Below are 12,517 nucleotides of genomic sequence, written 5' to 3'. Positions count from 1 at the left end.
AAAATGTGGACTGCCTGTCTAAAATAACAGTCAGACAGGTGGTTGGCTAAATGCCTGATGTGTAATAGTATTCTAAATCAGCACAGCAACCAGCTGATTTAACAAATTATGTTCAATTTTGAAATTGTATTCATAAATGGAGACAGTATTCATATGTACCATACTCAATACTCAAAGCACATGGCAAGAATAGCTGTGTTCAAACCAAAGTTTGGAGTTACAGAGTTGGGGTTCTGCAAGAAGGACGGTTTCACACTTGCCTGATGGATGTAAAGGATAAGTTGACTGCTGATCTCTGGAAGACTGGGATGATGCTGCGGCTGCGGCTGCTGATGATGATAATGAAGGTAGTGGTGTATAAGGTGGAGGATTTGTTTCACCACAGTTTAATGGAGGTGATCTATCTTCCTCGTTTGGTGTCTGGTCTTGACCATTTGATGATCCATCCACTATACAAAAATAAATAGAATCACAAAATTTAAACAATACTAAGACTAATAAGAACATTTTGGATAATACCTAGCCATGAGCACAATGCAGTAAATACTGAGTTTTTTCATTTATATAAATCAAGACTTTTTAAAGCTAAATTTTGATTACTGCCAGGACTTGAATAAAAAATAAAGAACAATACCTATTTTATCTGCCACTGATTTCACTCTTTCGATACACTGTTCTGCCAACTTAAACATTCTCTGAGTGCTTGCACTGCTGAGATTCTCACAATCTGTAAAAAAAAAATCCCCAACTCAGTTATTTGCAACATACTGTAAATGCAAGGGTTTTTTAAGGCAGTTTGCTAACATCGAAATTGATCATTGTAAATCAGTCAAAAACTGTTGTGTAATGAATTTTTTAGGGAGAAAGAAGGAAGTGTTTTCAAGAAAACATGCAAAATAATCTAAAAAGTGGCCATTTTGGAAAATTTTCCATAGAATTCCATGCAAACACATTATTCCTTGGACAACTTACCGGTATACTAACATTAAAAATTTCCCATTTTTTTGTGACAGTCATATGTAGCCCTCATAGGTCACCAAACAACATTTTCAGATACGGTAATTTTTTAAGGTTGTTTTGTGGAAAAATTAAGTGACTATATATTTTTATTTCAAATTTCTTAACATTACAGTAACCCTACCCCTCTTGCTCGATTTCATGGATTTCTGAGTATTTTTTTTAAAGTTAGCAAACTACATGTATCTTTATTTTCCTATACTCCATAATTCCTTAAATGTCAAGTCAACTATTGAAGCCTGTCACATACAATAAAACACATGTTTCCCATTACTGCATTACATTTGTACTTCATTATTTCACACATAACAAAAATCAAACTGTTTGAGAAGATATGAAATGCAGTAGGATACGAAACTCAGGATTTTTATGATGGTGACATAATTATTATCAATTACTCAAGAGAACCAAAATATGCATGCAGAGGAAACTATTCAAGGCCAAGATCATAGATGTTTTGACTTAATAAACCTGACCTCTATACTTACCATTGTTTTGGGCATCCTCACTTAATGACTGAGAAATTGTTTTAATGCAAGCTAGATACTGACAATAGGCTTCCTAAAAAAAAAGAGAATTTTTTTCTAATTTAACTAATTACTATCACCGTTAATGATCATTTATAAATAGCCTAAATCAGTATACCATATTTTTGATTGATGTGCACCACCAACAACAAAACAAGTATACCAGCAACTCATGAGATTGAGACAGCAGTATTGCAAATCAACTTATACATGTAAAATTACTTTGGAAGACCTCAACTCATCTGTGAACAGCTCTAATTCATGAAAATCGCACTAACATATAAGATATCTCTGTGAGACGATAGACAACGATATGTTAATAATGTATTCAATCAATAGTGAAAAACTAAGAGAAACGAGCCCATGAATGACTGGTCATAAAATTTACAGGTACAAGTACCATTTAGTCATGAATCAATAAACTTGAAACGTGTATACCGGTATATGATGCCGATGCAGTGGAAGTAAAATGGTTGATTGGTTGATGCTAATTTACTAACTCAGAGGTAATTTCATTGAACTAGATCCCCTATTACTGTAAAATACTTTATTTTCGCTGAAGGAATGATTTGGTGAAAATAAAAACCAGCAAATATACTTTTTTTACCCATACATGTATATTACATTCAACTCATAAAAATCAGTAACAAAAAATCCCATAGAAATCGCCAAAAAATGTTTTTCAACCCAAATTAATTCCACCTAAAATAAATTATTTTACAGTAGGCAGATATAAGTGATAGATTGACCAGCAAAAGCGTAGGTGTCACAAAACGCTTCTACAATCAGGGTTTGCCCTAGTGTCTCGGCAAGACGAGTCCCACTTAAAAAAATAAAATATGGGGTTAACACATTCCCTGTACAATACATCTTATTTTAATCTGATTGCTGTTATACTAGGTTCAGTTACTTTCATATACTTGCAGCATATTCAACAACAGTGGATAATATGAGGTTATTACGAGGATACCTCAAAGTATGCACAAAGGCAGTACAGCAGTGCATACTTTGAGGTATCCTCTTAATAACCTTAATATTATACATCTTTTCCTTACAAGGATACATCATGGGAATGCCGAAATACAAAAACTTCAGAACAGAATCAACAAACTTCTTTGTGTGGAGTCTGATCAAACCCTGGTGGCAGCCATGTTTATTTTTATTATTAAGCGCATAATCATTCCATATTTGGAATTCGCATTTCCTAATATGGTAGAATTAAAATACCCTGTGAAATAATGCGAAATTATAGCACGCTGTAACTTATGGCATTACAGTGACAGATGTATAATAAGGTTTAACAGGATTTCTCTTCAGACACAACAATCTAATGTGACAATAATGTGTAATAATAGCAATATGCCAAGCTGAGAGTGCTGACTATTTCTGATATTTCACAAATACCGGTATATCTGCATGTTAAAAATAGTGAGTAATAGTGTCTTGCTTATCTGGGCAAGTAAACCCCATTATGACACTGCTTACAAAAATACAGAGCCAGAATCACAGTTTGCATGTTTTCAATTACCGGTAGTTCTTCTTTTACAACTAGTTTCTGTAAAAAAAATGCATTAAAACGACACAAAATGAAATCTTTGAATGAAATACAAACCTAATACTGGTACATCTGTTTTATTTATTTTACATGTTTATAAATTTTTATATGTACAGTACTGATTTTGTGGAAATGTTGAACATAACCCCCATATGTAAGCGCATGCCAATCTGGTTAAAAAATAGATTTTTACCTCTTTTACTTAGCAAGCCTTGAACATGGTTGGTTCTGGTGTGAATGCTCAAAATGTGGACTTTTTAGGAAGGTACAAGACAATGGATAATTATCCCTGAATTTAAAACTTGTTAATTATTAAAAAGAATTTTAAAGAAAATATGTTCAAACCAATTTTCTCATAAGGTGTAACCTTTCATACCACAATTATTAATCCTCAACCTGCCCCCTTTCAAATTGAAATGGTCCATCCCTTTCAATGATTGCTAAATAAAAATATATTGATTAATACCATATGATACACTTCAAGTTTCACTCAATATATAGAGAATAAACTACTTTGCGTAGAATAAAACAACCTGTAGTACTAAAACGACCACTCAGCTAGAACCCCCGCACACAAAGCTTAGACTGCCTGAGTCAGGACATGGTTATATACCCTATATATAAAATATGTTTTTGAAATTCAGTCCCTCACCCTCTTGGCTATTATTGCCGATTTTTCAATGCCGGAGTGATTTACATCATCAATGTTGGTTCCCTGAGTGTTTCTAGTAAATAACCTATCTAACCACTGGACTAAACTAATGATATTATCAAAAAATCATAGGAGATTTGGCAAAAATCAGTCATTTTTGGCATCTGCGTATTTTCGCTCTAAAACGCAAGGACGATAAGACTCGATTTTCAAGGACGCAGGTTGTTTGGATCAGACTGTTTCTTTTGTTTCGACTTCGTTGTTTGTCTAGAAACATAACAACATTGTTTTGCGGCTCTCTTGGTACGGCCAACTCATTTTTAGGTTACTTTTTTTTTACTATTCTGAAATTTACTTGGTCACATTTTGTATATACCAGTCAGACACTGACAGTAAGTAAATAAGTGGGCCGGGACATAGTCAACATGGTACTCTGAAGGGTCCCGAGATACAGTCATTGTACAAAATTAATGAATGAAATTTACATTACAATCTCATGCTTCTGAACAATCAGATATTTATGCTGGAGAACTAAGTATACAAGTACTGTGGAACTCATGGCAAATGTAAATACAAAATAAATGTCAGTGAATACAATATTTATAAATTTTTCGAAGCCTCCATGGACAAGCTGACAACCCCTAATATTGCAAAACTGTCAGTTGTGAACTGAAGGTTAAATCTCATTAGGATTTCCACATGAAAATACACAGATTGAAAAAAAAGCATTGTTAAGACAAGGAAAAATAACGCCTTTTTGTCAAGACTATATACTAAATTTTTTGGACATTTTTTTCGAGTGTACATATATGCAGTAAAATATGTATAGCCATCAAAATTATCAAAACTTCAAGTTCAAGTGTAATCATGGCACAGATCTAGAAGCAGTACCTACACACGAATTGGTGACATCATAAAATACATGACCTTCAATCGGGGTCGTTTCCTCGGTATATACGAATTGGTATATACAAATTACAATAAAGATACTTAAGACATTACACATAAAGTAAAACAAATCACGTGACAATATAATGATAATAACGGTAATAAATCCTAGCTTAACAGTTGAACAGAACGCTCATATAGTCAGTCGGGTGACGCCGAGGGTCACGAACTGTGTTGCAAAATGGCCGTGTGGTTGAAACTGGGTCATGGCGTGACGGGTGAGGAAGACATCATTAAACACTCAAAATCACAATAAAACGAGGAAGTGGTTGCATATTACGACGTAGCTAACATGGGAAATAAAAAAACGCCCAATACAAACAACATGGGTTCGAATCACACTAGATACACACTCACCAGAACCGAAGCAATCAGAAACCAGCAATCGTTTTGGCTTTTCCGTTCAACTCATCGAAACACTGGAGTAGTTAGAAAAATGAACACCACTTAACGACCAACGTCGTGGCGTGGTACACAAGCGTGCCATCAAAATAAAACAAAATTAGCTTGAAAAGACAGTGGGTTCGAGTCCCGCTCAGAGCTACCGTAAAAACGTAAATCAAATAAACTGAAATCTCTCAAACGGTAAACAAGTAAACAAAGAACGTCGCAAAAAAATAATAAACCTCACAAAACTCCACCATACAAAACTGAATGAATAAATAATAAAATAACTAACGTCTTAAACTGGACGACGCGCAATTTGTTCAACAGTTTCCAGATTGTGACAAGAGATAAACAAGTCATTGTCAATGACACGTCCCCGTTCCGTTCATATTTGAGTGACATATACATTCAAAGCAGATCATGACCGAAATGCACCTGCATATGTACAACACATTGTGCTAAATCTGAACAAAATCCATCCATGCATGACTGAGATCCGGTTCTGGAATTGTGAAAATACGTGATTTTGATGCATTTTCGGCCTTAAAATGGCCATCATTCCGCTATTGTTAAGCAGATCATGAAACAAATGCACATATCTATTTGTGACATGATGTACCATGTGTGTGTGAAGTTTGAACTTGATCAATCCAGACATGTCTTGGATACGGATCCAGAACTGAATTCTTTAACAAAATGGCCGCCAGCCGACCATTTCGAACTTGATCCGGAAAAAAAAAAGACGTGCATCAAGGTCCTATTATGTTTAATGTATGTACCAAATTTGAACAAAATCCATCCATGCATAACTGAGATACGGGTCCGGAATGGTGAAAATGTGCGATTTCAATGCATTTTCGGCCTTAAAGTGGCCCCCATTTGGCTATCGTTAATGAGATCATGAAACAAATGCACATACATATTTGTGACATGATATACCTTGTGTGTGTGAAGTTTGAACTTGATCAATCCAGACATGTCTCAGATACGGATCCAGAACTGAATTCTTTAAAACAAAATGGCCGCCAGTCGGCTATTTCGAACTTGATCCGTAAAAAAAAATGACGTGCATCAAGGTCCTATTATGTTTAATGTATGTACCAAATTTGAATGAAATCCGTCCATGCATAACTGAGATCCGGGTCCGGAATTGTGAAAATGTGCGATTTCAATGCATTTTCGGCCTTAAAGTGGCCGCCATTTGGCTATCGTTAATGAGATCATGAAACAAATGCACATACATATTTGTGACATGATGTACCTTGTGTGTGTGAAGTTTGAACTCGATCAATCCAAGCATGTCTCAGATACGGATCCAGAACTGAATTCTTTAAAACAAAATGGCCGCCAGTCGGCCATTTCGAACCCGATCCAAAAAAAAAATGACGTGCATCAAGGTCCTATTATAGTTAATGTATGTACCAAATTTGAACAAAATCCGTCCATGCATAACTGAGATCCGGGTCCGGAATGGTGAAAATGTGCGATTTTGATGCATTTTCGGCCTTAAAATGGCCGCTATTCGGCTATCGTTAATCGGATCATGAAAAAAATGCATGTGCATATGTCCCATATAATGTGTGATGTATGAGTGAAGTTTGAACTTAATCGGTCCATGCATGTTAGAGATACAGGTGATCACGGACGCACAGACGCACGGACGGACGCACACAGGGCAAAACATAAGTCCCCGTTTTCAGACTGCGTCCGAACAGGGACTAACAAGACCCAAGTCAATGTAAGTTTTGTTAAAGTGTCGATGGCGTTCCCTATATTACGAAAACAATTCAGGCAACAGACGAATATCTTCTGTGGTGTTGTTGAATTTATACCGTGTCTGCGGAATTGTTGATTGAGGGTTCGAAGCCAGCAGTTAACATTTTGTTAGAAAGTTTCACAATTTCACAGTTCTTACACCTAAATAAGTATCAAATATTTGTCGACACATTTATTCTCTCAACCTTGTAGAGGTGGAAATTAATTAAACAACAGGTATTTACTCACAAATATAATGGTCAATATTTGTCCATACATTCATTCTGTCAATTTAAGAACTTGTAATTGTTGGAATTAACCAAATGAGAGTTGTCTACACCAAAATAAGTCTAAAATATTTGTCCGCACATTTATTCTCTCAATTTAACAACTTGTAATGGTGTAAAATAATTAAACGAGAGCTGTCTACACCAAAATAAGTCTAAAATATTTGTCCATACATTTATTCTCTCAATTTAACAACTTGTAATGGTGTAAAATAATTAAACGAGAGCTGTCTACACCAAAATAAGTCTAAAATATTTGTCCATACATTTATTCTCTCAATTTAACAACTTGTAATGGTGTAAAATAATTAAACGAGAGCTGTCTACACCAAAATAAGTCTAAAATATTTGTCGGCACATTTATTCTCTCAATTTAACAACTTGTAATGGTGTAAAATAATTAAACGAGAGCTGTCTACACCAAAATAAGTCTAAAATATTTGTCCGCACATTTATTCTCTCAATTTAACAACTTGTAATGGTGTAAAATAATTAAACGAGAGCTGTCTACACCAAAATAAGTCTAAAATATTTGTCCATACATTTATTCTCTCAATTTAACAACTTGTAATGGTGTAAAATATTTAAACGAGAGCTGTCTACACCAAAATAAGTCTAAAATATTTGTCCATACATTTATTCTCTCAATTTAACAACTTGTAATGGTGTAAAATAATTAAACGAGAGCTGTCTACACCAAAATAAGTCTAAAATATTTGTCGGCACATTTATTCTCTCAATTTAACAACTTGTAATGGTGTAAAATAATTAAACGAGAGCTGTCTACACCAAAATAAGTCTAAAATATTTGTCCGCACATTTATTCTCTCAATTTAACAACTTGTAATTGTGGGAATTAATCAAACGAGAGCTGTCTACACCAAAATAAGTCTAAAATATTTGTCCATACATTTATTCTCTCAATTTAACAACTTGTAATGGTGTAAAATAATTAAACGAGAGTTGTCTACACCAAAATAAGTCTAAAATATTTGTCCGCACATTTATTCTCTCAATTTAACAACTTGTAATGGTGTAAAATAATTAAACGAGAGCTGTCTACACCAAACTAAGTCTAAAATATTTGTCCATCCATTTATTCTCTCAATTTAACAACTTGTAATGGTGTAAAATAATTAAACGAGAGCTGTCTACACCAAAATAAGTCTAAAATATTTGTCGGCACATTTATTCTCTCAATTTAACAACTTGTAATGGTGTAAAATAATTAAACGAGAGCTGTCTACACCAAAATAAGTCTAAAATATTTGTCCGCACATTTATTCTCTCAATTTAACAACTTGTAATTGTGGGAATTAATCAAACGAGAGCTGTCTACACCAAAATAAGTCTAAAATATTTGTCCATACATTTATTCTCTCAATTTAACAACTTGTAATGGTGTAAAATAATTAAACGAGAGCTGTCTACACCAAAATAAGTCTAAAATATTTGTCCATACATTTATTCTCTCAATTTAACAACTTGGAATGGTGTAAAATAATTAAACGAGAGATGTCTACACAAAAATAAGTCTAAAATATTTGTCCATACATTTATTCTCTCAATTTAACAACTTGTAATGGTGTAAAATAATTAAACGAGAGTTGTCTACACCAAAATAAGTCTAAAATATTTGTCCACACATTTATTCTCTCAATTTAACAACTTGTAATGGTGTAAAATAATTAAACGAGAGCTGTCTACACCAAAATAAGTCTAAAATATTTGTCCATACATTTATTCTCTCAATTTAACAACTTGTAATGGTGTAAAATAATTAAACGAGAGCTGTCTACACCAAAATAAGTCTAAAATATTTGTCCATACATTTATTCTCTCAATTTAACAACTTGTAATGGTGTAAAATAATTAAACGAGAGCTGTCTACACCAAAATAAGTCTAAAATATTTGTCCGCACATTTATTCTCTCAATTTAACAACTTGTAATGGTGTAAAATAATTAAACGAGAGCTGTCTACACCAAAATAAGTCTAAAATATTTGTCCGCACATTTATTCTCTCAATTTAACAACTTGTAATGGTGTAAAATAATTAAACGAGAGCTGTCTACACCAAAATAAGTCTAAAATATTTGTCCATACATTTATTCTCTCAATTTAACAACTTGTAATGGTGTAAAATAATTAAACGAGAGCTGTCTACACCAAAATAAGTCTAAAATATTTGTCCATACATTTATTCTCTCAATTTAACAACTTGTAATGGTGTAAAATAATTAAACGAGAGCTGTCTACACCAAAATAAGTCTAAAATATTTGTCGGCACATTTATTCTCTCAATTTAACAACTTGTAATGGTGTAAAATAATTAAACGAGAGCTGTCTACACCAAAATAAGTCTAAAATATTTGTCCGCACATTTATTCTCTCAATTTAACAACTTGTAATTGTGGGAATTAATCAAACGAGAGCTGTCTACACCAAAATAAGTCTAAAATATTTGTCCATACATTTATTCTCTCAATTTAACAACTTGTAATGGTGTAAAATAATTAAACGAGAGTTGTCTACACCAAAATAAGTCTAAAATATTTGTCCGCACATTTATTCTCTCAATTTAACAACTTGTAATGGTGTAAAATAATTAAACGAGAGCTGTCTACACCAAAATAAGTCTAAAATATTTGTCCATACATTTATTCTCTCAATTTAACAACTTGTAATGGTGTAAAATAATTAAACGAGAGCTGTCTACACCAAAATAAGTCTAAAATATTTGTCGGCACATTTATTCTCTCAATTTAACAACTTGTAATGGTGTAAAATAATTAAACGAGAGCTGTCTACACCAAAATAAGTCTAAAATATTTGTCCGCACATTTATTCTCTCAATTTAACAACTTGTAATTGTGGGAATTAATCAAACGAGAGCTGTCTACACCAAAATAAGTCTAAAATATTTGTCCATACATTTATTCTCTCAATTTAACAACTTGTAATGGTGTAAAATAATTAAACGAGAGTTGTCTACACCAAAATAAGTCTAAAATATTTGTCCGCACATTTATTCTCTCAATTTAACAACTTGTAATGGTGTAAAATAATTAAACGAGAGCTGTCTACACCAAAATAAGTCTAAAATATTTGTCCATACATTTATTCTCTCAATTTAACAACTTGTAATGGTGTAAAATAATTAAACGAGAGCTGTCTACACCAAAATAAGTCTAAAATATTTGTCCATACATTTATTCTCTCAATTTAACAACTTGTAATGGTGTAAAATAATTAAACGAGAGCTGTCTACACCAAAATAAGTCTAAAATATTTGTCCATACATTTATTCTCTCAATTTAACAACTTGTAATGGTGTAAAATAATTAAACGAGAGTTGTCTACACCAAAATAAGTCTAAAATATTTGTCCGCACATTTATTCTCTCAATTTAACAACTTGTAATTGTGGGAATTAATCAAACGTGAGTTGTTTACATCAAACTAAGTATTTAATATTTGTTGAGACATTTATTCTCTCAATTTAACAACTTGTAATGGTGTAAAATAATTAAACGAGAGTTGTCTACACCAAAATTAATCTCAAATATTTGTCCACACATTTATTGTCACAATTTAACCACTTGTTAATAGTGGAAATTACTTAAACGCGACTTGTTTAATCAGTTGACATCAATGCAACTTACCCGCAGACAGTGCACAACAGAGTATCATTATTGAGCAATTATAAACAGGAACGTGTCTTGGCATTAGGGTTAGGGTCGGGTCAGGTATGGGCAACGGAATTATTAACAGGAACGTGTCTTGACATTAGGGTTAGGGTCGGGTCAGGTATGGGCAACGCAAATGGCAAACACCCAATTGGCAAGATGTACACTAACGGGTTATGGCATGCATATAGTTTACACAAGTAAAAACACAAAATTGGCAATTTTTTGGACAATTGTAACTCAATAATAGAAATATGTTGTATTTCTATATATATACACACTATATAGTCTTATCAAATGCAAACATATGCTGTCAATCCATTGTGGTCTTGTGGGTCAGGTCTCTACATAGTGATCAGGAGGATCTGGGTTCAATTCCTTGCCTGCCCATCTTTTTCTCGCAAACACCATTTGGCAATAAAGCTAAATATGACAACAAATTATTTAATTTGCATGACTACCCACATAGCTCAGTTGATTTGTACTATGTCAGCAATGTGAGCGATCGCTGGTTCGAATTCAGTATGTTTAGTTAGATTTTTGAATGCTAGTGAAGACAGTGCTCCTAAGAATAGGACTTAAATCCTAACTCCCGTGTGAAGACACTCGTGGTACAGTGGACAAGACAGTGCGCTGGGAACTCAAAGATCGCAAGTTCGAATCACGGATTGGACACTCCTATAAAAGACACGAAAGACGTTAAAAACATAAACAGCGAATTCAAAAACTCAAGTCAGGAAAACAGAACACAAGATTACTACCCCACATGGAAGCCAGTCGAAGTCGTCGAAGAACGAACACAGTTGACAGCTGTAGGTCACGTGCAACAACAGACACGAGGAGCATGGCTGCTCTCCAAATGGGTCCCTTCTTTTGTATTGACCCCCTAAGGATTGCTAATCCCCCTTTCTAACTCTTCCCCCAAAAATAATATATCGCCCCTTTTAAAATGTATTGACCCACAAATTAATGAATATTCATGAGCACAGAAACTGCTACGTCATGAATAAATTAGCATAATTTTAAAAAATTTGCATAAAGTGCAGGTACTCCTTCTGGAGCTCTGCCGGTGATGGCAATTGCCAAGCCAGTGTATAAAATAGTGAACAACAATTTTCGTAAATATTTCTGACCGCGAAAGACGACCATCACGAAGTCTCTTGTAAAGTCAATCAAATAAAACTCGGGTACGAGTAACTTATTTTTTTTTAGTATTTTTTCTTATAGAATGCAGTGGAGTGTATAGTTTTTAACTCCTGTAGCAACAACGGTTGTTGTTGCCTGCCCAGAATCCAATGCTTTATTCGAATAGCTGATTCATTTACTTGCATTAGTATTTACCTCAGACACTAGTATTAGTATTTACGTAATCCGTAATGTCAATGGGTCACCAACCTTATTTTTGTTTTGCGAGTCTAACATCAAAGCCCGTCCAACTTCTTTCATCACATACTGTAAATGAGTGTCGGGCGGACGTCTAGAATCCATTTTTGTTATTAAATACTACTACAGGCAATAATTTTAACGTGGCAATAGATTCAATCCATAACGACTACCAGGGTATTACGGAGGCCGCCATTTTGCAAATGTGTTGATTGGATTAAACCATTTTGAAAATAGATTTGGAAGACTTTGCTCGCAGGGATATTATCACTTCAGGCTTTTTTTGAAAATTTAGAACAATTTATTATTTTACAATAT

General features: G+C 33.8%; 1 protein-coding gene across 1 annotated transcript in view; it reads right to left on the bottom strand.

Annotated features, from left to right (window-relative positions):
* Window positions 1–12,400, bottom strand: part of LOC100372654 (VPS9 domain-containing protein 1-like) — a 29,936-nt gene extending 17,536 nt beyond the window's left edge. The window contains exons 1-4 of the mRNA XM_006812343.3: window positions 12,212–12,400; window positions 1,506–1,578; window positions 635–727; window positions 261–449 (exon numbers count right to left, since the gene is read on the bottom strand). Of these exons, the coding sequence (XP_006812406.1) occupies window positions 261–449; window positions 635–727; window positions 1,506–1,578; window positions 12,212–12,304 (448 nt within the window). The 5' untranslated portion in view covers window positions 12,305–12,400. The remainder of the gene's footprint in view (window positions 1–260; window positions 450–634; window positions 728–1,505; window positions 1,579–12,211) is intronic.
* Between the last annotated feature and the right edge of the window lie 117 nt (window positions 12,401–12,517).

Source organism: Saccoglossus kowalevskii, chromosome 6 (genome assembly GCF_978046115.1).
Source record: "Saccoglossus kowalevskii chromosome 6, keSacKowa6.1, whole genome shotgun sequence".
NCBI lineage: Eukaryota > Metazoa > Hemichordata > Enteropneusta > Harrimaniidae > Saccoglossus > Saccoglossus kowalevskii.
This window is presented reverse-complemented; position numbering and strand designations above follow the sequence as displayed.